This window comes from Cydia strobilella, chromosome Z (genome assembly GCF_947568885.1).
Source record: "Cydia strobilella chromosome Z, ilCydStro3.1, whole genome shotgun sequence".
In the NCBI taxonomy this organism is placed as follows: Eukaryota; Metazoa; Arthropoda; class Insecta; order Lepidoptera; family Tortricidae; genus Cydia; species Cydia strobilella.
Window position 1 is genome coordinate 27,606,473 of NC_086068.1, and position 27,152 is coordinate 27,633,624.

The window sequence follows — 27,152 nt, forward strand, 5'->3', positions numbered from 1 at the left end:
GTAGGCACAGTCCGCGATAAAAGCTTGTATCAAAAATTAAATTTTTGCCAAAAACTTATTATAAAAATATTTTTTATCACACGTCAAATGAATCCATTTTTCAATTGATTTACAATTCGAACGTGGAAAAAAACGTCACTCCCCACGAAACTTGGTCTTCGTGCTTTGTAAGAAATAATCTTAAGGTATTTGAAATAGAGTCGATAATAATATTAGCATTTTTTTTAAATAAACAAAATTACGGAAAAATCGTCACTCAAAAAAGAAGCTTGATTTTCGTATTTTGGAATAACGAACCTAACTGCAATTAAAAGAGAGTTTAACATTATATTTGCAGGGTTTATTTGAAATGTCACCAGACTTTAAAGTAGAGATGAGGGTATGGTCGATACAATGAATAATTATCGATACGATTTACTAAAAATCTGGAAAATTTCCAAGTGAACATAGTAGGCTAGATGACAAATTTTTATTAATGGTATCAATCGATCAGGTTTGTTTTTGGGATCAAATGTCTACATGGAATAATGGGCATTAAAGCAATACAAAATTCAGAAATGATAGTCCAAGTCCGACAGTCGTACTTAACTCGCGAAACTGCCAGGAAATAAATGCCCAAAAAAGGTATAGAGGGAAATGCAAGGAACACAATTTTTAACTTCGTAGCTTTGTTTGGACTAGTTAGGAGATGAACATATCATATCTATACAAGATATCGAAAAACTTGACTGAATAAAACTTGTAACAAATTAAATCTCTTTTCATTTTGTATTAGTGGCCAAGTCGCTCTGACGCATAGTTTCCGAGATATAATCGAAAAACCGTAAAATGGAACCTTCAACCCCCCCCCCCCCCCCCAGCACCAGGGTTACGGCCGGGAACTTTTGATATGTTCATCTTCTAACTAGTCCAAACAAAGCTTCGAAGTTAAAAATTGTGTTCCTTGCATTTCCCTCTATACCTTCTTATTGCTTGGCCTAGCTAGCTCCTTACAAAACGATATGTGAACGAGATAGACCGCGAGCCAGGCCTCCCGGACGAAAATTCGTATGGCGGTTAACGGCTATGTATGATGAACCCTCATGAACGTCAGCTGCCGCTCCTTTGGTGGGTTGAGGAATGGAAAATAAGTAAAATTGCGATTTTGTAGGTGAAATATTGCGTTTATATAGTTTCTGTACAATCTTTTTTTGGATAAAATGCAACGAATCGAATGGTATCTTTACTTTATTCCTTAATTGGAAGTTAAAAAAAAACTATAAAATTTGAAACTTTTAGATCCTGCATTTTTTTATCATTTCCATGTATTATTTTAATATCCACATTATTGTGATAAATTGCTCATTTGCTATCTATTTTACTAGATTTTGTTATAAAATTCAACATGTGTCATCATCCCTATTTAATTGAAATATATATTTTGCAGTTTTATGAGCATCACCCAAATATGCGTCCGAAGGCTATCCTGTATAAGTGTAATAAGGGGTCATCCATTAATTACATCACACGTTTAGGGGGGGAGAGGGGGTCAGGAAAATGTGACATGTTGTAACAAGGGGGAGGGGGGAGTCACAAACTTTGTGACGTCACATTAACTTATTTAAATTATTTTATTCGCTGTACAGTTAAATGACAAGTTTTTGGAACGATAATCGTTATTAATCGTTTAATTTTCTTTCCTAATCTGTTTTGGGTTTTAGATACGAGAGGGTAGAGATACGAGTAGTTGCTCGAAATTTTCGACTTTCGATGTTCATGTTTCGGCTTTTCCACTGAGTTAGTTTAGGTACCCTTTTTAGATCCACCTTTTTTTTAGTTTATAGCAACAATTATTTCAATAAATAATTCGATTACGCCTACACTGATAGTGTGAAAATGTGTCCGCATATAGTTTTTACTGCATTAGTGTGCTGATTTAACTTAGTGTTGTAGTATTGTTTTAGTATGGGTGCGTAGTAACGAGGGGAAAAGATGCATTTGTAGTTGGTATCTTTATGTCTGCTACCTCGTCCCCCTCGAAAAACGGGAGATTTTTTTGTTAGGAAAGATGTAGCGATGCGAACTCCAGTACTAATTCCTCCGAGGCCCAGTCACATGGAAGTAATGAGTGTAAACGTTTTTGGTGCCCATAAAAGTTTATTTTATACATCAGTTTCCATGAGAATTGTGTGTATATTCTGTTTTTTATTCCGTAGACTAAATTGACATTTCATGTGGTACTAAGAAATGTCATCTCATACACATGAAACGTCATTTTAGTCTACGGAATGAAAAAACAGACTTTAGTAATTTGTGATTATTTTTACTAAAAGTGGGGACCAATGATATTAACTAGTGATTTGTGTTAATTTTAATAGAATGCACACTTATTTTAATTAAATATAATTTTTAATGAGTCTTGTTTACATTTGGACAAAATGACATTGGACAAAACGACAGGTTATTTCATACAGATGATGACGACACATGTCCATATATTAATTTCAATGCCTTTTAATTCCGTTCTAAGTCTGGTGAATGCTGCATTGGTTGGGCTCGTGCTGCATGTGCTAATGTTTAAACGAAGACCAATTTTTTTTATGGGAACTTCTTATAATTTTAGTATGCCTAATGTCCATACTTGGTGTGCATATCCATACTATAGTATAGACAAAATGGTTTTTGTCATGCCTGTGTATTTTTCAGAATATATATTTGAATAGATGGTTTCTATTCAATTAAAAGGCCGTGTTAATGTTAGTCAATGAACCAATGATGAGTATTAATAACTAAATCCTAATATAATTACTTTTTATAAAGAGATGATTCAAAAACAAAACACCCTGTCATTTTGTCCGTACTTCTCCTACAGTCGACCGTGTCCCGTAACTTGACATGGCCGACGGTTTATATAAGCGCTATATCTGTTTGAGATCTTACTGGGTATTTTCGTGCGGGCCGAATAGCGAACGCACCACCAATCTCGCACAAGGGTACAACGCAGAGTTAACTTTCGGTGAGGCGAGATAGAAAACAATAGATTATACGAGGACTAACCCATTTTACCCAAGACAAATATCGTTCCAAGTCGTGTCTAGTCACATACACATAGAACTCCTCAGTTGTAACATTAAATTTGCTGTTTTACTAGAGTTAACCCTTTTCCAGGTCGTACTAATCTACAGGTTTCAATCTAGAAGGTTTTCCCAAAAAATCCAAATATATTCCAAATAGTTAAGTTTTGGTGATTAATTTGAAGAGTCAAAATTCCCGAAAGACCAATCTAATTTGAAACCTAAATCGGATTGCTAAGGTTGAAATTAAATTGACATGTATATGGTCAATAAATCGTACTATGCCTGGAAAAGGGTTAAAGACTTATTGTAGATTGTAGAAGACGTGGAAATGTGCCCCCAAGTTTGACAACTGAAGTTGATCTTGATGTACGGCGCCATTGTTTTGTGGTAATGGTTGAATAGAATTACCGCATAATGTATGGAGCTGTACAGCGTTACAACGCCATCTACGTGAACTGTGAAATACTAAGCAAGACTTTTATTACACTTTACAAATTTTCTATACAGGTTGATTTTGTTTTGTTTGAGAGCCAACCCCGAAATCGCGAAAATCTGCTGTTCTATAGAAAAAAATTACACGTGATTCGTCGAAACGTACGAGACAGCAGATTTTTTTTGTGTTCGGGTTTCGCCCCATAGTAAAAGTTGTTCAGTATGATCCTCAGAGCATGGCCAGATAACAAAATCGCTATGTATTTAATGACTCTTCGCAAAGTATGTTTACATCGCGTAGGTCGACCCGGTACGGGCTAGTCAAAGATTAACAATTTATGACAATATGCTAATTACGTATACGTAAACGACGCAGGCTAATATCGCAATAAATAAATCAAATGGCCAAATTTATTTTCTAGTCATCATCGAAGGCAGCTAGCGTTACATGTAAACACGAAACCATATAGTGTACTTCTTCTTAGGTACAAACATGCATATTGTACATACAATGTCTTGTGAGATCAGTCAATTACCGCATTAACCGCCCGGTGTAATACATGCATTAAATTAGTATTATGTACTGGTTTAGTGACCATTTTGTTTTTCATACATTAAATTACCACTCACGCAACTTGAATTGGGCGCCTTAGCAATCTAACGTTGGGAGCTAGACAATAACATCCTTAGGTGTTCCGCTGATAAATTTAGTCTCTTTCATATAAACAATTGTCATAATAGCAGACAGTAGTAGGGTAAGTAGTGACACCATATGTATGGAACAGCATGCACTTTAGTCTCAGGCGATGCCGATGCCGCTTGGCACGATTGTTCCTTAGGTCAAACAAAGCTAATTTGGCCCGGTAGCCACGAGATCGTACCGTGCCTACCCCCCCAAAAAGAGGGGGGGAGGGGTCGACTCCCCAGGTCCAATCTATGCTATATTTCTTGCTGCTCTTAGCATCTAGGGCAAGTTATATATCATTTTCGTATAATTTAGGGACGAGGAATTCATGTATCAAATAATAATTATATGTTTCCATACAAAAAAAGTGATTCAAGCGGCATCGCCTGAGACAAAAGTGCATGCTCAAGGCGCTTACTTACCCTACTAACAGGGTAAGGAAAAACGATTATCATTATACATATTCGGGAATAAGAATAATTGAAGCGTATTTTAATCGTACTGCGGACAGTGCGGTACGTACCTACACGTAGAGCCCGAGCTAGGACAGGCAAGCTTAGTTGGATATATTTTGTGACAACTAGGAGTTACAAATAAAATTGAACGAGTCTCTGAGTAACACCAAAGATATTGATTGAGTAGGTAAGATGCGTAAAATCTAAGACAATTACATGCCTCGCATTTGACAGGTAAACGAGATGGCGCTGTACAGCTCCATAAATTTTGCGGTAACTCTGATTGTCAAAAGTTGACGTTTGACAAATCAGTGACCGCAAAACAGTATAGGGCGCAGTACAGTACAGCGCCATCTGTTTTGGATGTCAAACTAAGGGCCACGTTTTGTTCTTAGACTTTACCTCTCTATTACAATCAATTCTCTTTGGTAACACCAATAAAGAAGGGTGTATTAAAACGCTTCGGCCAATCACTGGTTGGCAGGAAACCCGTACCGAAAATTTCAAAATTTACCAATAAGTACCTATAATGTAGGTAGAATAGAATATATGAAGCACTGGTTATTCAAACATTTACCTATAATGTAGGTAGAATATATGAAACACTGGTTATTCAAACATTTGACCTATTCCAGGTAATTAAGTAACGTAAAAGTTAAGATATAACAGATATCTGTCTAAATTAGAAGTTACTACAGAATAGGCATGATGACAAATTTTGAAATCCCTTTTAATATTGTCGGTACACTTGTATTGGTTCCGAAAAACAATTATTTCAGTGTCAAGTTTTAACATAAATAATTGAATTTTTTATAGCTACTTAAAACATCGCGCCATAACGCCTCGCGTCCGTTTGTGACGTCACGGTTTACTCGGTGGTAGGGTGGTAGATATTGTTTGTTGTATTTATGTAAAAATTCATAATTTTCCTTTGGTAAACTTCAGGCCTTTGCCCAGCAGTGGGACACTAAACCAGGCTAATAAAAATAAAAAAAACTTCAGAGATTAAGAGATGGGAGAAGGAATGATATTTTTTTAATTTTTCTCCATAAATCTTTTTTTTTTCACTGTAAATAAACATAAATTATTTTGGAATGTGTTTTGAAAACCCCCCTCACATTAGACATTTTCCTTAACAATAAAAAAATAATACTTTGTGCATGGGTTAGCCTTGTTCAAACCTATTTAAAATTTCAAATTAATAGCGTAAATAGTTCTCAAGATATTTAGCGACGTGACAGACAGACGGACGGACAGAGTCACAGCATAACCATAAGGGGTTTTTACCTTTATGGTACGAAACCCTAAAAATCCTATGTACTGAAGGAACAATAGACGACGACTGGATAGTATTACACTCCCAGGGCAGACTTAGGAAATTAACTAGAACATTTTTTTTATATCACGACGGTGGCAAACAAGCATACGGCCCGCCTGATGGTAAGCAGTCACCGTAGCTTATGGACGCCTGCAACACCAGAGATATTACATGCGCGTTGCCGACCCTTTAAAAACCCTTTAGAACATGCTGAAAGCTTATAAAAAACGTTGTGGTACTCGTAAAATTAGTCTGATCTAACTATAACAGATTATGATACATCCTGACATCGTCCATCCTTACAATCCCTGACATATATAAAGTGCTTCAAATATTGTCATTGTGAATTGGGAACATTAACGGCGCTTTCTATAAAAGAAACCTAGTCAAATTTAATAATTTACTATTAAATATTCTTTTGTCAGCTCAATAATGAACATTTTGTCTGATTTAAAATTAGGGCGAGTGAGAATATTTTGTTTGGTATTTTAATTAGCTAAAGGATTATTTGAAGGCGTATGTATAGCTGTCGTAGTAGTAGATATATCTAGACGCTTTGGTGTGAGTGCAGGCTAGCCGAAGTCGTGTCGCTGCAGGGCCACCGACACCTTGTAGAGGCTCTCCATCATGAAGGACAGGTTCTGCGACAGCTCGCTCACGGGCCGCGTGATCACCACCATGTCTGCCGATCAACACATAATGCGTTACTTCACAGTCAACAGTTCAACACAGAGCGTAAGCAATTTAGTTAGACAACGAGACGGATTTTAAAGTACTGTGAGCTGTCAGTCTTTCCGTGACCACAGATGGTGCAACTCAGCTGAAACGTCAGAATTTAAGGTTAAGAGCCCTTATTCCCTGGAGCGTTCATCGATTTCACGAAATAACACTCAATAGATGGCGTTGACGCGCGGTACGCGAGCGCCGGCAACTATAACGCGTTTTGAACGCAGAGAAGAATAATCTTGATCTTTGTCGATTTCAATAGCAAGTAACATTATTTTTATTGTTATAGCCACTCTTTTATTTTATTTTATATGCATGGTAGTAGTAATTTCAATTTATTATGTTAAGAACATATACATACTTGTACCCAGAGATGACCAGGGTGCCTAGCCAAGATGCCAACCGTTTAGGTACTTATAGTTTACATTAAAACCAAATCTGCAGCTGGCCTCTAAAAAGGGTAATAGAAACGCGATCCGTATGTCTTTCATTTTCCAAATGACCAGGGTGCCTAGCCAAGATGCCAACCGTTTATGGCGTAGCAAACGAAACGTAACTGTCTCTGTCGCACTAATATTGAAGAGTGATAGAGAGAGATTACGCTATTGTTCGCTTCGGAATGAACGACTGGAATCTTGGCTAGGCACTCGGGTTTAGTACCTACAGTTTACGTTAAAACCACTTAAAACCAAATCTGTAGGTGGCCACTGAAATGGGTAATAGAACCGCGTTCCGCATGTGTTTTGCTTTCCAGATAATCAGAGTACCTAGCCAAGATGCCAGTCGTTCGTTCCGTAGCGAACGATAGGGTAATTTCTGTCTATCACTCTTCCATATTAGTGCGACAGAGACGGTTACGTTTCGTTCGCTATGGAGCGTAAACGGTTGGCATCTTGGCTAGGCACCCTGGTCATCTGCAAAGCGAAACACATACGGAACGCGTTTCTATTACCCATTACAGTGGCCAGCTATAGATTTGGTTTTAATGTAAACTATAGGTACCTAAACCTGGGTGCCTAGCCAAGATGCCAGTCGTTCGTTCCGCAGCGAACGATAGGGTAATCGCTCTCTATCACTCTTCCATATTAGTGCGACAGAGACGGTTGCGTTTCGTTCGCTACGGAGCGTAAAACAGAGGCCAGCTACAGATTTGGTTTTAATGTAAACTATAGGTACCTAAACGGTTGGCATCTTGGCTAGGCACCCTGGTCATCTAGAAAGCGAAAGATACAAGGAACGCGTTTCTACTACCCATTTTAGAGACCAGCTACAGATTTGGTTTTAATGTAAATTATATTCTAGGTACCTAAACGGTTGGCATCTTGGCTAGGCACCTTGGTCATCTGGAAAGGGAAAGACATACGGAACCCGTTTCTACCACCCATTCAGAGGCCAGCTACAGATTTGGTTTTAATGTAAACTATAGGTACCTAAACGGTTGGCATCTTGGCTAGGCACCCTGGTCATCTAGAAAGCGAAAGATACAAGGAACGCGTTTCTACGACCCATTTTAGAGGCCAGCCACAGATTTGGTTTTAATGTAAACTATATTCTAGGTACCTAAACGGTTGGCACATTGGCTAGGCACCTTGGTCATCTGGAAAGGGAAAGACATACGGAACCCGTTTCTACTACCCATTCAGAGGCCAGCTACAGATTTGGTTTTAATGTAAACTATAGGTACCTAAACTGTTGGCATCTTGGCTAGGCACCCTGAACAGACCCGATCACCTAGGCGAAAAAATTTAATATTTGTGCTATAAAATGTACCTATGATTACATTGATCACCTAAGGATCAAGATTTTCTAATCGCAGTATACACCACTTCTCGGAACTAGCTCGTTGATTACGAACGAAACAAACGCCTGACGATCGAGCGCGGGTCCGTCCCCTAAGCGCGCCCGGCGGAGACTGAGCGCGCAGTGTCGGTGCAGCGTGATTTATACGTCTTTTAAAAATATTTAAATTTACGGTAAAATAGGTCCTATTAGTTATGATTATTTTTTTATGGGTTCACATAAAGTTAGAGTTTGCTATAATATTATTTTGAGGGCAAAATATAAGTACAATTTGCGATAAAAAAATATAATGCGACCCTGTTTTCACCGAAAAGATTAAGAAAACTCGGAAGGTTATTTATCATTTTTTTTAAATGAATCTTTGATTTTCAATCATTTTAGCCCCTCGTACAAGATATGGTGAATTGAATTGTAATCATTCATGTACCAAATGATTCTTGTTTACTGCAAAATTGGCAACCGAAATGACACCTTTCACTGCAAATTTTGAAAAATACTCCCAGGAAAACTCATTTATTTTAGGTTTAAAAAGAGAAAATGCAAACTTTAATTATTTCAGCCGCTAGTTTAGGAAATGATTATTTAAGAACGTTAACAGGTTTTGAATAAATACTAATAGTTACGTCGTAATGTTGAATGAAAAAGGAAGCATTTTGCAAAATACGCTCGTTTGTAGGAATAAGGCCTCTTAAAACAATGAAATTAAATCGCGGTAGATACCCGTTCGTATAATTAAATACTGTAAGCCGGTTTGAGAGGTAAGTTCATACAGTGGCAATGGATTGTTAAAGCGGAGATGCTTTCCAGATCAATTTTCGCACACATGTCCCGCCCTATGATGCCGCGCCGGTTGTCAATGTCACTGTGCGAGTTTGTTGATAGCAATATAAGGTATATTATGCGCGTGCAATAGAGATAGCAACAGGCGGGTCGATGTACGAAAATCTATCTGTAAAGCGTGTCTGTTTTCTTAAATGGCACGTACCGGGGTGGGTGAGCGCGAGGTGCTTGCAGTAGACGTGCAGCAGACTGGTGGCGTCGTCCTCGGGCAGCTCGCCGCGCTCCAAGATGCGCTCCGCGTTGCGCTCGCGGGCCACCGCCAGCGCCGCGCTCCATCTAGAGTAAAGTACAATTTTATTTTTATAATCAGTCACTTACATAAACATCAATTTAGTAGATCACACTAGGCTAAGCCTGTCCCGTGACTCCACGTTTGCGCATTATGTTACTTAAGAACAGTTCCATATATAGTAGTATATTAAATTTATGTAAGTAGTTACAAATTATACATTAGGTCCGCCTTATGGGTAAACTTACGAGAGGCAAAGGGTAACACTAGCGGACTGTTAGTAAAAATGGTGTGTACCTCTGCCGCTGCATGAGGTGCAGCAGGCGCGCGTCGTCGTGCGCGGGCGCGTGGTCGGGCCAGGCGTCGAGTGCGCCGCCGCCCCCGCCCCCGCCCCCGCCGCCGCCGCCGCCGCCTCCCGCCGCCAGCGCCGCGCGCACCGCCATCACGGCGCTGCTCATCTCCACGCCCTGACACGATAACATAAACATGTGTGTACACACAACTTCTTTTCTATTTGGAAATTTTTATGCTAGGTATCAGATCAGAATCACGCGCACTTTCGATCGTAATAGGAGAAAATGTCCCAAAATTTTTCCAGCCGCGTACGCAACCGGAGCTTGGTAACCAGTTGCGATCGAAAACTTTTTCGGGCTTGTATGAAACCGGTTGCGATCAAAAACTATTTTCTTCTTATAAGTTACGATATAACACTTTTTGTTTTTGTACGATTTCTCTCAACCGTTCATACAACCAGCAAATACTTTCTTATTATAATGTACACGTTATACAGGTTACTGTAGGCCTAGCACATGATTGGTGCGACAGTACATATCTCGCAGCGAGACCCGTCTTTTTCTAACTGTGTTAATAAAAGAGGGACGGGTAGTTTATCTCGCCGCGAGATACTGTCGTGCCAATCATGTCCTAGCCCGGCTGGAATACATCTAATGTATTCCTGGTAGGAGGAGCTAAAATGCAACAAACTTGATCCCCCTCTGTCTAGCCAAAAATGTATAGTTTCCAAGATTTTTTAATTTTTGTACGAGTATGTCATGATAATTTCTTAACCTAGGCAATTTTCTTTGAAAACTTAGCGAAACTCGGTCGCCAATATTTAAATGTTACATGAAAACTTTACAGTAAGTAAAATGACAAATGACTGGCCATTTAAAAATTACCTCAAGTGAGTTCTAATCCAATTACCCTAAATTGTGTAATTACATGTGTTGTGTATTTTTGCCTTCGATATTATAACTGCTAACTGTAAACCATAGGTTAAACCTTTAACTGTACTAGCATTACACAAACCACCAAAAATGAATCCACATACCTGTTTGATAACTGGCGACGACAGCGATGTGCGCTAGATTGTTCACGCACAGATTTAAATGTTTCGACCGGGCCCAGCGTATATCTTTACGCACACACACTTATAGTTATATTACAAATGCTTTTAGGTAAAGATGAGTTCACTTCTCACACTATTTTAATATAAATCTTAGTTTGATGCACCGAGAAAACTTTTACATTCCGACAATCAAGACTAACGTGATTGGTCCATTTGAACGCTTGTTCTTTGCGCGGCTGCGCAGTGCGAAGTTTGGTGTTGCCATGCCATGACACAGACAATGGATTTCAAAATTGAGAGAATGAATAATGCTTGCACAACATGACAGCTAACAATTAAATTTTATTGTTAGCTGTCATGGGGAAGGCGGCTGCCAAACTTTGCTACTAGGTGGCGCCACTAGAGTTTGTGACATGAAATTAGTTTGGCCCCACCTTTTTACTTTGAATAAAAAAAATAAGCCCCCCATTCACACTCCTACCTTGCAGTCCGCCTTGCAGGACTGCGGAGTAGGATATAGCTCACACACTTCCTACATTGCAGTCCTACCTACCAGAGGACCTACCACAAAAGATGAAAATCGAAATTTCGCTATCTGCCTCCCTACCGCTCTTGCGATAAACTAGAATATCTAGTGATAGAGAGGCGGTGGTCTTGCAATTCCGGTATGAGCTATTTCTAAAAAATATTGCGATTTTGGTGATCTTTGATCACATACACATCGAATTCCTTTATATATTTCAATAAAATCTGCTAAGCCCGTGTTTTTCATTGTAAACAAAATGGCGGACTGCAGTCCTGCATTAACATTCACGGTCCAATTCGCTACATTGCAGTCCTGCTACTTAGGACGTCAACCCACAGACAATCGTGCGCGGCGGACTGCAGCGGTGGGCGGGGCTTGTAGGACTTGTAGGACCCAAGAGGCATCCTACCTGGGTTTTGTAGGACGCCATGTAGTCCCGCGACCACATTCACAATCCTACATAATGAGGCGGACTACGAGGCGGACTACCATAGGAGTATCGTAGGAGTGAATATAGGAGTGTGAATAGCTTAAAAGTTTGGGCTGTGGCGTCGCTTGACAGAAAATGAACAAAACACTTTTTATTTGGATTATTATACATAATTTAAATTGAATTAGTTTGCGCTGCATCACTTCATTGAAACAGAATGGTCAGGTGTAGTTCGTATCAATGTATCAAAGGAATTTTTTTCTCTTTTACAGGCCTCGCGTTTCCGTAAAAGTGCTTTTAACTGTGTTACAGTCAAACGTCTATATTTTTCATGAGGATCCATTTTATCGCGTTAAACAGACGATTATTACGTACATGAAAATATCCTACATGCTCCTGTCAAAACAAAACTTTTTTATTTGAATGGCTTTGAAACTTTATCCGACAGTTTCTCGGCCTCAGATACAAAGTTTAATACTTATACAGAGAGTTTAATTATGAAGTTTTATTAAACATTGGTTTATTAAATACAATTTTTTTTTCAGTTATAAATTTCATACGACGAGTTGGTCGAGTTGTCTCAAACTCTAGTGGCGCCATCTACAATTAGCTTTCAGCCGCCTTCCCCATTGGTCTGCAAATAATCTACGTGCTGTGCAATAAATATGAATAAAATAAACGCTGAAATTGATTTCATTACAACAGGAAGAGGAGGGCGTTCGATATTATTAGCAGGACGAAGTAGGCCAGGAAATAAATGCCCAAAAAAAGGTATAGAGGGAAATGCTTGGAACACAATTTTTGGCTTTGTTTGGACTAGTTAGGAGGTGAACATATCAAAAGTCCCCGGCCGTAACCCTGGTGCTGGGGGGAGAGGGGGGGTTTGAAGGTTCCGATTTTCGGTATTTCGATTATATCTCGGAAACTATGCGTCTGAGCGACTTGGCCACTTATACAAAATGAAAAGAGATTTAATTTGTTACAAGTTTTATTCAATCAAGTTTTTCGATATCTTGTATAGTTTTTGAGATATCCGCTCTTGAAGGTTTATTTAGGGCTCTCATTTTTATCTTGATTATCTACATCAGTGAAGCTGCTAGGCCGGGTTTTGAATCATTTTCGTATAAAATGGGGGTGCTGAATTCATTTATGGTATCAACATTGACACCATTCCTAAGTAAAAACAAAATTTAAAAAAATGTTTTTTATAAAACTCCTCTTTACGCTTAAACCGCCGAACCGATTTCGTTTACATTTGGTATAGAGATGGTTTGAGTCCCGGGACAGTACATAGGATAGTTTTTATAACCAAAATCATCTTTTAAGGGTGTGAAAAGTGGGGTGGAAATTTGTATGGGGAATCAATAACCGCTGAACCTATTTAAATAATATTTGGGATGGTCTACATGTTTGATTTAGTTGATAATGATCCCAAACATGACTTCAAACCTAAATTTAAACAGTACTAACCTCAGGAATTCAACTTCGGCGAAGAAGCTGAATTCCCCTCACACCAAATTTTACACCTTCAAAGTATGATTTTTGAGATAAATACTATATTATATCCTTTCTCAGGACTTAAAACATCTATTTACCAAATTTCAATTAAATCGGTTCAGCGGTTTAAGCGTGAAGAGGAGTTAAAAAAAGTTATTTGTTTAATGTTTATAGGTTTTTCTTTGGAAAGGTGTCAATGTTGATACCATAAATGAATTCAGCACCCCCGATTTATACGAAAACGTTACCAAACCCGGCTTTACTGATGTAGATAATCAAGATAAAAATGAGAGCCCTAAATAAACCTTCAAGAGCGGATATCTCAAAAACTATACAAGATATCAAAAAAAATACCTAATAAAACTTGTAACAAATTAAATCACTTTTCATTTTGTATAAGTGGCCATGTCGCTCAGACCCATAGTTTCCGAGATATAATCGAAAAACCGAAAAATTTAACCTTCAAACCCCCTTCTCCCCCTCAGCACCAGGGTTACGGTCGGGGACTTTTGATATGTTTATCTCCTAACTAGTCCAAACAAAGCTACGTAGTTAAAATTGTGTTCCTAGCATTTCCCTCTATACCTTCTTATTGCTTGGCCTAAAGACGAAGTTTGCTGAATTTGAGCTCCTCAATCACCTCCTATCAGGAATACGCCTAGTTACCAGTAACCTGTGTACCAGTACCTGTATAACGTGTACATTACCAGTACATTATAATAAGTATTTGCTGGTTGTATGAACGGTCGAGAGGTTTCGTATTAAAAAAAACCAAAAAGTTACTTGTTGTTACGTAGAAAATAGTTTTTGATCGCAAGCGGTTGCGTACGCGGCCGAAGGGAAATTTTCATTCATTATTCGTTCCTTCTATTCCGTTACCGTCATTTAACTGGTAACGGAATGGGAAAAAATCTTGGGACACTTTTTTTCTTTTATTGGGATCAAAAGAGGTGGTGATTGAAATAACATTTAAGATTTCATATTTATTTTAAAAAAGTCGTTTAACCCGTTAATAAGAAACACTTACACCTACGGCATTATTTGAACGTTTTGAACGCTGTTTAGTAACGCATGGTGACGTACCCCCTGTTGGTGACGTTTCAGAACTTGTAAGCCGGCTCACGAAAGTAATTAAAACAGTATTTTCTTACAATTATTATAAATGCTAAAATATATTTTTTTATTAAGTAAAAGCTTCAAGAATGGCGAAATGTAAGTAGGTATATGCAAGTTACCCGGTTGTCGAGCGCGGCGTGGTAGACGGCGACCACCATCTTGTTGTTGGTCTCTAGCAGCAGCAGCAGCTGGAAGATCAGCTTGTACAGGCTGCGCACCACCTCCTCGTGCGGACTGCCGCGCCACACCTCCATTGCCTACGAAATAATACAAGATTACTTACAATTGTTTTGTTATCGTCGAACATTCATTGATTGGCGCTGCATGCCCCCTACATTCTGGTTAAAAGTTGACCACAAAACATACGGCGCAATATATAGTAGGTAATAGCTAGCGCCATCTATTCTAAGTAGGGGGCACGATATCTTCTTACATTTTACATCTCCTAGCTTTGTTTGGTGTTTGGACTAGTTAGGAGGTGAACATATCAAAAGTCCCCGCCCGTAGGGGGGTTTGAAGGTTCCATTTTTCGGTTTTTCGATTATATCTCGGAAACTATGCGTTTGAGCGGCATGGCCACTTATACAAAATGAGAAGTGACAAATAACCATGAAAAGTTTAATGAAAGTAAACTCGCAGTAGGTTTAACCTTTCGTATGCGCATGTATAAAAATTGCCATATAAATAGCAATCGTGCCAACTTCATGTTTAAGTTGAATATATATGGAGCAGATCTGCTCCTAAGCATACGAAAGGTTAAGGTGTTTCGATGCTGAATTGAAAATTGTATTTATTAAACTTTCCCCCAGGAAATTGTATTTCAAAAACAAGCTTTTATACAAATACCATCTACACAATGGCCCCTAAATTGTTTAACAAATTACCGGATCTGCTCAGAAATGAACAGCTGTCGACATTTAAGATTAGGTTAAAAAAATTATTAAAAGATAAATGTTATTACAATATTGATGAATTTCTGATGGACACTTTGACAAATGAATGATTGACTTATATAATTACCCATTAATCATTATTTATTTTAAATTATTAATTACAACTTATTGATTATTTTTATTTTAAATAAAGTGACATTTCTAATAATATTGCATGCGCTAGGTAACCAAAATCATTGTACGTCGCAAGACATATTACAGAGAACAAATTGTTTATAACACCTGTATTCATTACCTGTAATGCACAATTGATGAATAAATGATTCTAAATGATTCTAGCACCCCACCATGTCAAATTAGAATTAATGGCATTACAAAATAGAATTGAATAGGAGGTATTATGAATGAATGAATGATGCTTTGTTCGAAACACACATACCCAACAACATTAAAATCTTAAAGGCTTAAATCTAGGTAAATTAGAAGCTACAGTGTTGCGAGTGCGAGTGGTTCCACAAAAGGATAACACTCAGCATGTTTGTGTCGCAGCACATGAGTAGTGTTACGACGCTGATTTTCAGTGTACCCATTGACACGTAAGTACAACAAACACAAAACAACACAGAACATAAAAACAAAACCGAAGCAGAATAGCTGTACAGCAGAATGTCCAGTTGACACGGTAATTTATTTATAATATAAGAAAACTGAGACATGTTTATTAATAAATACTTACACAATACATAAATATACATATTACTGCTATTTTCTGCCACCAGAGTGCAGCAAATAAAATATGACATTAATGCTGTAAGGCGGTTTGTTTACAGAGGACCTACCGGGAAACGCGAATCCGAAATTTCGCTATCTGCCGCTTTATCGCTCGATTATGCAAGAGTGACAGAGATGTTAGATAACGAAATTTCGATTTTCTTGTTTCGCGATAGACCCTCAGATTGTGGTAGTGGCGCCCCCAACGCAGAGTTTTGCGTAATATTCCCTATTCCCTGTTTTTACAATTTGAATCATGATTCCAATTTCATTGTAGATAATTAGTACAGTACTAGGACACTAGAGGTTAAACGTTATGGTTAAAAACGAGTGATGCATTTGTTGAATGTTTTGGGTACGTACCTCTAACGCATGCTCCCGCCTGTCGAAGTATGTCTCTAGATGTTCGTTGATCTCTAGCGCGGCGAAGCGCACGGCGTCGCGCACCCGGGCGCAGTCGGCGGCGGCGGGCGCGACCCACAGCAGCGGCGGCTCCTCGCCTGCCAGCCGCTCCAGCACGGCGCCCAGCTCGCCGCCGCCCCAAGCGCCCCAAGCGCCGCCGCCGCATTCACCGCACAGCGACACGGTCTTCATCGTCACCTCCTGTGTGTGTGTGTATATCAAACACTTTACATTTTATTTATGAAAACAAACGTCATAACATAACCGGCAACTGACATATAAACAAAATTAATAAAATCGAAATCAGCGGGTTGAGTCGCAATCGTTAATTTAATAGTGAAAACTAATTTCTGAAGAACTATCAGCTATACAACTTCGAAAACAAAAGAGTACCTATCCACTACAAAATTACAGATTGTTTTGGATACCAAAGACGTGACTGCACTACGTACAAGCGGTACAAGTGAACGCAGTGAAAAAATCGCGACTGAGACACCGCTGGAGCATAGACAGTAATAATTAAGCATATAAGGGCCACCCGACTCTAGCGTCTCTCGAGCGACATGAAAAATGACGTCGCTGCGCGGTTGCGTCAACATTGCGTCGAGCAGCAGCCATAGTTGACTAGACGCCGATGTAAGGGGAAACGCTAGTGTGCGCTAGTGGCTCTTATTAGTGATGATAGAGTAGACCCCTTCTTTTAAATCAAACCCCATACATAATACAACAGACTAATTTTAAATACCTACTGCAGTAAAACAAATACTTCTGCACAACACATATAATTTGTTAAGCACTTCCGAACACCACTAAAAAATCTACACATGGAATTTAAAAAAATATTATAAGTATTATAACTAAAACTAATTATTTTTCTGACGGTCCGCTTTCCGCACTGGCGTGAACAAGTGTACGTGCGAAAGATAACGGCGTATAAATTTAGCTGTAGAAGGAAAGAAATGGATTAATTAGATGGAGATTATGGACGATAATGGTTGTTTCAACGGGTGATAGGTACCTAAATTTAATGCCGAATATTAGTTTCGCCTGACAATTAGGGGCAATGAGAACTTTGAAAATGCCGTAAAGAAATGCGGAATACGGATAACAGCGGCTTTACATAATTAAAAGAAATATGGCACAAAAAATAACAATGAACAATTATAGGGTTATTAAACGGGAACCGATCCCATAACGTTAAAAAATATTCAAGCTCCGTAGACGATGACAATTTGCTAGTTCCTTTTCAAAGAAAACGTTCGGCCACGTTCGCTGTACCGTGACCTGTCGAACCACGCAGTATGCGGGCTCGTGTCCTCCGTGGGTTTGCTAGTTCCTTTCCAAAGAAAACGTTCGGCCAACCAACGCTGTACCGTGACCTGTCGAACCACGCAGTATGCGGGCTCGTGTCCTCCGTGGGTTTGCTTGTTCCTTTCCAAAGAAAACGTTCGGCCAACCAACGCTGTACCGTGACCTCTCGAACCACGCAGTATGCGGGCTTGTGTCCTCCGTGGGTCTGATAGCTGACCGCCGGTCGACGACCATCCACTGCCGACTGCCCGTCGGCGGCTGGGCCTTGTCGTTGATACGGCCACCACGTACCATCGGAGCACTGCTCGGCGGTGGCCTTAAAAAGGTCCTGGTGCAGGCAACTACGGCCAACAAGGTCGCGGAACGACGGGAATAAAAGCGCACTCCAAGTTATTATTGGCAACTTCCGAAGAAAACGTTCCTCTCGATTAAATGTTTACTTGACGGAAACAAGGAAAAAATTGAAAAAAATATTCGCGGACCACAAACAGATCTTTCCACGTCAATCTCAAAATCCATCTAAAGTCCCCCGAAGAAAACAAATTTCTTCTTTCCGAATCAGAATTGAAATTCAAAATTCAACGCAATTGTAACCTGCCTACATCGAACATATCTCAGTCCAAAAAAGGTTCCATGTGTTTTTTAAAGCGCCATCTAAGAGAATTCCGCGCTAACGATAACCTACTAGCCCTCGCATAACAAACAACAAAAAAAAAACCCGAAGAAATGGTTGATATGGATGAAGTTCCACAAACCACCGATAGATGGCAAAAAAATAAATATGTAGCGAACGCTACACTACATATTCAAATATGCAGTCTCATAGGTAAGAATGATTAGACGTTATAGATGTTTAATCGCATTCGCAAATGACCAAGATTCAGCCTCAGTCACAGCCTAGTTCGGTTTCTGACGGATCTCCTCATTTCTCGAATGTAAACTATCTGTCTCTATAAAATCTATCTCTATAAAATTATCTGTATTTTGTAAAAAACTATTTAGTATATTTAGTCGGTTACCTTGAGCACGGTGTGCAGGCGGTGCACTAGCGCCATGGGTTGCATGTGCTGCGCGTGGCGTAGCAGCGCGGCGACGGAGGCGCGCCACGCGTCGCGCACCGCGCCGCCGCTGCTCGCGCTTGCGCTAGCGCTGGCGCCCGGCACCGGCGTCACGTCGCCGCGGTCGCCTAACACATAAACACGCTTCAATAATGTTTGCCTACGAAACAGGGTGTTACGCAATTTTATATAGAGCATTTTCAGAAAATACGTGTGTTTTTCCAAAAACAAATAATTTTAGTTCTACTCGAAGTGAGTCAAAATTTCACAGATCACCTTTACGATTTTTACTCATTATTATTCACAACGACGGGACTGAATCGCGTAAAATTAAGTTTTAAATTTACCTCCGACGTTTCGAGGACGGCGTTGTCCCCGTGGTCTCGAAGAAACTTAATTTTACGCGATTAAGTCCCGTCATTGTGAACAATAATGAGTCAAAAATTGTCTGTGATGTGTCTGTTTTTACTTACATTTTGTAGGAGTTGTGGGAAAACTGATTCATACATATATACGTTTTGTTTAGAAAACTAAGTACCCTTTGTTTTCCTTATTCAACAGGCCTCATAATTCTTACTCGAGAGAAAGCAACTAGTTGTTAGCTTCCCGAAAAAGAAGTATTCTTTTTTTTTCTGAAAGCCACCAGTTTTCGTAAAAACAGGAACTTTGTTCACGTCGCTATTGCACTGTTTTTATCCGTCCGCGGTGCCGGTCCGGTCCGGTCCCGCCTAACCTAACTACAACAATACTCACCGTCAGGCTCCCCGCTCGACGCGCTGGAGAAGGAGTGCGTGCGCGGCCTCAGCACCAGCTCGCCGCCGCCCGAGTCGCCGTCGCCGCCGCGCCCTGCCGTCCCCTCCTCCCACCCGCCCTCTTCGTCCGACGAGTCCTCGTGTCCGCTCTAACAACATTATCATAATGACACTATAATACTAAAATATAAATAAGTACTATAACAACACAGATCCTGGTACTCTCACGGGACGTCATCGAGTACCAGAGGGGGAGAATGTAACAATACAAATTCTCACGGCGCGCGGGCTCGAATACTTTCTCGCTCGTACAGTACTGCGTCTCACCGGCCAGCCACCGAGGAGCACCGAGCGCGCACGACGATCGCCGAGCGGACTGAATAAAAGCCGCAGTCCGCGCCGCATCAGATCATTCAGTTCAGCTAGCGACTGCTTTAGCGATAGGTACACCCTCTGTCCTTTGGTTAGTCTCTGTGGGTCGGGAGTTCGATAGCCACTTGCAGTCTTCTCCCTGACCTCCCTAGGATTTAGCTAGAGCCTTGGCGATAGGTTCCCGACTGTCCCTTGGCTATTTGCATCGGTAGTTAACGTGCTCAACCCTTGCCGTCCGCTATCCGAGATTAATTTAGTTAGGAAGTAAACCTGTTTGTATGATCCCGTAAATGTATGCACCTATATGTACTTATAAGTCAATAAAAAGTATTGTTGACATTGGCGTTTGAGTGACCCTACAGTACTACTGATACTAAATAAATTGGCTAAACCCGCAGTCATAACTGCGGTAGCAAGTGTCCCGTGCGTAGGTAATCTATCTACTATCACCTATGATTACACATCTATGATTATGACTTCCCACTGCCGTTCACTCCTTTAATCACTACACCTAATAAAACAAAGGGGTTGGATCTTAAAACAAGTCGCCATGTTTGAGGATAATAACTGTCGCTGTGGGTGGCTTTTTTGGGTTGTTTTTAAATGGTTTAAAGCAATTTTAGCCGCCGAAAATAAGTTTTACTTTATTTTATTGAATATTACCTACGTGAAACTAAACGCACGGCGGCCTTATTTTTTTAATTTCATTGAATATTTTGTGGCTACTTTTGTACACCATACATACCAAAAATGGAATCAGAGCACTCAACTATCCTGAGCCGAGCATATTTTCTGTTTTAAAGTTCAAATTTGTCATGGAACCGAATTTGTCAACCCCGACCCCACGTAGTCTTTGTGGTCCCTACCCCTAGAGTGTATATAAAAGTCCGGAGGCGCGGAGGGAGGGCAGCCCCCGCCCGCCATAAGAAAGTGCAGGCACCGAGTGAGCCGTAGCGCCTGAGGCTGGTCGCCGAAGGCGACCAAAAAGGAGAAGTTGCAGAGGCGAGCGTTGTTGCCGCACTTTCTTACGCCAGGGCGGCGGGGCTGCGCTTCCCGCAGCGACGGAGCCACCACGGAGTCCACCTCATTCTCCCTCCCTCTCTGCATTACAATCTTTGGCACTGTTATAACACTTATAACCTTAAATTACAATGTAATATACTTGTACGTCAAATTTAACAATAAACATGACAACTTCGTACGTGACAAACTAAATACGTCAAAAACAGTAAGTAGGTTGAAAACCTCAAGTTATGATTACCTATGACAATTATTGACATAGTCGCAATTGTTGTAGGTATTTGAAACTTATAGACTGGACGCGACTCAAAATGGAAAATCATTTTTTGTCACTTAGTTTCGTTTCTTACAAATACCCCTTTACCGAAATTTTTAATAAGAGGTATATGAAAGTAGCAATAAGAAAAAATACATTTTATCTAGGAGGTAAAACTTGAGACGTTTACGTAGGTATATTGATTTGAGTTTGCCTGTAGCCGCGAACGTAATGTGATGTTCAAAACGTCAGGCCAAAATGATAAAAGTAAGTGCATTCTATTAAATCTTGTTTCAGTACCTATTAAATTTTGGGACATTTAATTTCTCGCCATTCTCTCGAATTCGCGCTGTTTGGTCACGGTTAGCCTAACATACATAGAAGGATGTCGCTTTGCTCATCGTCGCAACTATCCTTTAACTATGGCAGAATACCTACAGTGAAAACTAGTCTCACCTAGTGAAAATGCGTTTTCCCGAAAAGTCAAAACTAGTTTTAACTGCAATCAATTTGAATTTGTTTTCACCAATGTATTATTTCAACGCAAGGAATGGAAGCAGAGTGGACGGAGAAGAGATGATTCTAGGCCCTCACAGCTCTGGCAAAAGAACTAGAAATGGTGGGAAACTTATACAACTAGCACACCAAAACCACTTGAAAATACTCAACAGCTTATATAAAAAACGCAGCAACAACAGATGGACTTGGATATCTCCTAATGGCAAACACAAGAATGAGATAGACTACATCCTTACTAACAAACCAACAATGTTTCAAGACTGTAACATCATTAATAATCTAAACTTCAACAGCAACCATAGAATGGTAAGAGCGAAGCTACAACCCACTGCACCCAAAAAAGACAGATCAGTTAAAATAAAACAAACAAACGATATATTGCTAGAAAGTACTGATAAATTAAAGAATAAGTTAGAAAATTTCATTGATGATTCAAAGGAACTAGATACTCAAGACAAATACAACTACTTTGTGGAACTAAGGAGGAACTGTATTATTTTGACATTTTGTATAATTGTAAATGAAATTATTTAATTGTAAATTATTTGTAAATATTGCATGTTTTATTTAATAATGTAAACATTCAAACACAATGTATTATTGTATATGAATATGAATAAATGAAATAAATGAAACTATTGCACACAAATAACAAAAGTGAAAAAAAGGGTAAAAAAAGCCCAGCAGAATGGATTACCAGCGACACCAGACAACTACTAGAAGAAAGAGCGCAACTATTTGCTAAACCTAACAAAACTAAAAAAGACAGAACAAATATTGCCAAAATTAGTAACAAAATTAAGTCAAACATGAGAAAAGACCGCCACCAACACCGGCTAGACCTGTTGGAGAAATGCATTCAAAGCACTGGAGGCATCAAAAAGGCTACCAAACTATTAAGAGATAAAATGGAATGGATACTCAATGTTCTGGATAAAAGCGGCAAACACGAAAGAAGACGACCAGAAATTATCTCCATAGCCACCGCATTCTTTAGAGACTTGTATACAAGTAAGAGCACTAGCCAAGATACAGACCTGACAGGAGGAATCAAAGTACCAGACATCATCCCGGCAGAAGTAGAAAGAGCAGTAAAGACCCAGAAAAAGGACAAGGCCTCAGGTGCAGACGGCGTAAGCAACGAATTTTTAATTAATAACATCAACCACCTCAAAAAACCCCTTACACACATATTTAATGAAGTATTACAAAGTGAGACAATACCAACCCAATGGACAACATCTACAATTATATTATTACATAAGAAAGGCGACAAAAATAACATCAACAATTACAGACCGATTAGTCTTATGTCAAACATATATAAGACCTTCGCAAAAATTATTTTGAACCGAATAACAAAAATTCTGGATGAGAACCAACCAAGAGAGCAGGCCGGGTTTAGAAGTGGATATTCAACTTTGGATCACATCTACGTCGTCAAACAGTTATTCGAAAAGGCCAAGGAATCCAACATAACTCTTTACTGTTGCTTCGTAGATTCCAGCAAGGCCTTTGACTCACTTGAGCATGAGAAAATATGGCAAGCCCTTAAAAACCAAGGAGTTGACAACAAGTACATCAGGGTCCTAAGATATGTCTACGTAAACAGCAAGGCAAAAATCAAACTGGATAAAGAAGGAGAAGAGATAAAATTAGGAATAGGCGTACGCCAAGGGGACCCGGTGTCTCCAAAGCGCTTCACAGCTGTATTACAGGAAGTATTCCGCAAATTGGATTGGAACAAATGTGGACTACCAATTAATGGCGAGAAACTATCACATTTAAGGTTCGCAGACGACCTAATTATTATCTCCCAATCAAAGGAAGAATTACAAACAATGTTGACGGACCTGGACATAGAAAGCCGTAACGTTGGTCTTTACATGAACACCCAAAAAACTAAAGCAATGACGAATGGCAAACTGGAAAGTATAAATATAAATAATAACACAATAGATTATGTGTCAGAGTATGTTTATTTGGGCCAAACAATATCACCACAGGACTTGACCTCGAAAGAAATAGATAGAAGGATCGGAAATGCGTGGAAGCGATATTGGAGTCTAAAAGAAGTCATGAAAAATAAAAGCACAAGTATGGCCATCAAGAGGAAGCTTTTTGATACCTGCATAGTACCTGTTATCACATACGGATGCCAAACCTGGGCAACTAACAAATCTCACATAAGAAAAATAGAAGTTTGTCAAAACGCTATGGAAAGGAGTATGATAGGAAAAAGACTGTCAGACAGAATTAGACTTACAATGATAAAAAGGTACACTAGAACCAAAGACATTACAAGAACCATCAGAAAACTGAAATGAAAATGGGCAGGACATACAATAAGAGGAAGCGGAAAATGGTCCAAAACAGTAATGTTCTGGTTTACAAAACACCTGAAAAGAAAACGTGGTAAACCCAAAAGAAGATGGGTTGACGAAATAAAGAAGGAAGCAGGTGGATGCTGGACAACATTAGCACTAGAAAGAGAGAAATGGAAAGAGTTGGGGGAGGCCTTTGCCAACAAAAGGCATACAGACAACCCTATTATAATAAATAATTAAGATGTAATATACAAAGGCAACAAGTGAAACCATGTAATTGTCTGAAATAAAGGCTATTTTTTTTAATGTACTATTGCGACAACTGGTTTTGAAAAATCTGAGTTACAACTAGTGAAAAAAGTTTTACTCGTAAAAATGGGTTTTAATAAATTAGTTTTAACTAGGGAAAACGCCTTTTTTAGTAGCACATACATTATTGCCATTAACCTGTGTTGTACTATATTGTATAAATGACCATTAATTTGTATTATCAAAGAGGATATAATAAGACGGAGTTATATCTATCTTTGGTAATATGTATTGGGTTCCTATATCTGTACATCACACAACCCTTATTCAGGTTTACTTAACTCGACAGTAATTTGACTAATCAGATACTAAACTGTCAGTCGTAGTCAAAATTAGAAATCATCAACACTATTAAATAAATATTAAATTAATTTATCTAGCTATCTACGATTTAGTAACTCTATGCACATATAAAGTCCAAAAACAAATTAACTAAATGACTTAAGTATGTGAAAAATCCCGTTCCAAATTTAAACTTATTTCTATTCCAATAAGGTTGTTTTTTTTTAAGGTATAGGGCAACCATTGTAAAGTACAGAATTACCAAGTACTGATTCCCTAACTAAGTAACCTAAGATCAGGCTGCAGTCAAAAAACTAGTAAAGGTTACGTTATCCTGATAATTTTCCCGCCGTCTTCATGCTCGTTTTAGTTGGTTACTGGCTAGTTAGCTGCCTATTAGCAATAGTTTTTGCGAAAATCCCCAGGACAGGCGAATATTTTTGTATGAAAACTTACAACTTTAAATGCATTTTTTATCGAAACTACTGCACTCTAAAATGAAGTCAAACTCAATTTTTTGCAAGCTTTCTAATGGTACCCCACACGATTCTTACAAATGAAATAAAAAATCTGGTTACCCCTTTCAACCCCCTAAACTTCCCCCTAAAATGAGAAATAAGCGATTTTGACTTATTTACATGCCACCGTGGTGGTTTTAGGTATCTACGTCAAATGGTCTCTGAGAAAAACGCATTTAACTGATTTGCAAGACCGAAGTGATCCCATAAGTGTTCCGTTTGTCAAAACAAAGTTTTGCACGGAACACTAAAAACTGGCCAAGTGCGTGTCGGACTCGCGTTCCAAGGGTTCCGTACATTGCACAATTTAAACAATGTATTTTTTATGTGAAATGTCTTCAAAAAACCCGTAGGGGTCGGATCAAAAACTAAGTAATTAAGTCCGACTCACGCTTGACTGCACATTTCTAATAGGTTTTCCGGTGATATATATCATCATATCAGCCCTTTATCGCCCACTGCTGAGCATAGGCCTCTCTTCCAGTACGCCACTTGTCCCGGTCCTGAGCTAATCTCATCCAGAAGTGACCCGCAACCTTCCGGATGGCGTCCACCCAACGAGCCGATGGACGCCAGGGGCTTCTTTCATTCGAAAGCGGCCACCATTCCGTTAACATTTTAGTCCACCTGCCATCACTCTGCCTAGCAACAGTAATATATATAGGTAAAGATCTATTTTGTGTATTTTTTTCAACATTTTTGACCCAGTAGTTTCGGAGATAAAGGGGGGGTCATTTTTTGCCTATTTTCTTGAATAACTTCTAAACTATTTATCTTAAAATTATATAAAGAATATATATTTGATATATTTTTTTGTTTGAATGAGCTCTTTCGTTTGATATGTAACACGATATAGTTTGACAAACTTTATTTTTTAATTTTCTCATTTACCCCCCAAAAGTGGCCCCCGTGTTTAAAATTAATTTGTTTACGTTACATGTCCATCTTTGGGTCACAAACTTACATATGTGTACCAAATTTCAACTTAATTGGTCCAGTAGTTTCGGAGAAAACAGGCTGTGACAGACGGACAGACAGACAGACAGACAGACAGACGCACGAGTGATCCTATAAGGGTTCCGTTTTTTCCTTTTGAGGTACGGAACCCTAAAAAATAAGTAATAAGTACTTAATGAGTTAGAAACATAATAATAATTGTGGCGAGCTGTTGGGGAGTGACGACTCCACGGACCCGAGTGCTCCAGAGAGTCGGTCAGGGTCTCCGTCTACGGCGTGTCTTCGTCGGTTGGAGTAGACCCCAAGGGCACCCGTAGGACTCTCAGCTCTGGCTTGCCTTCATTGGCCGTCCAGAGGGGAGTCGTAAGAGCTATATGCTCCAGGGGTGGAAGTGTTAAAGGGCATAACGCCGCGAGTAACTTCGGAGAAAGCGCAGGACACCTCTCAACACCCCTGAGCCGCTCACGCCGGTGTTGCGCCTGGCCGTCTTTATGATGGCGCATCAGATGCCCATCTAGCGAGTGGCGAGTCACCGCCTGCCTCGATAGCACTGTATAGCACAATGTTATGGCAGGTGTCCGGAACTCTTAGCAATAGCCCAGTCTTATATTCCACCCAAATTTAAGCCATAGACCAGGACTCTTTCCACTTTTCTATAATAGCTCCTAATGCCTGCTGAAACTGGTTTACGGGTATCTATTTATGTACCCGTGAATGGGTTCCAGCAGGCGTTCTACACATGACATCAAAACTCTCCAAACGGTCTCTACGTGTTGGATCTATATCCCCACGCACGCCTTATAAATAACCGGGCCTAAAAACCCGAGAGTTTGTTACGGAGATACAAATAATAATAAAAATATTTATTGCTGTAAACCTTAAATATTACATTTCACATTATACAGTTTTAACAATATGAAACAGGCGTATCAGGTTTGTGACACGTT

General features: G+C 39.5%; 1 protein-coding gene across 1 annotated transcript in view; it reads right to left on the reverse strand.

The window, feature by feature from the left end:
• Window positions 1-879: 879 nt before the first annotated feature.
• Window positions 880-27,152, reverse strand: part of LOC134754145 (protein furry) — a 351,985-nt gene continuing 325,712 nt past the window's right edge. Inside the window, exons 52-58 of the mRNA XM_063690243.1 lie at window positions 19,647-19,794; window positions 18,855-19,021; window positions 16,486-16,725; window positions 14,578-14,715; window positions 9,839-10,008; window positions 9,458-9,588; window positions 880-6,628 (exon numbers count right to left, since the gene is read on the reverse strand). Coding sequence (XP_063546313.1) covers window positions 6,519-6,628; window positions 9,458-9,588; window positions 9,839-10,008; window positions 14,578-14,715; window positions 16,486-16,725; window positions 18,855-19,021; window positions 19,647-19,794 — 1,104 coding nt within the window. The 3' untranslated portion in view covers window positions 880-6,518. The remainder of the gene's footprint in view (window positions 6,629-9,457; window positions 9,589-9,838; window positions 10,009-14,577; window positions 14,716-16,485; window positions 16,726-18,854; window positions 19,022-19,646; window positions 19,795-27,152) is intronic.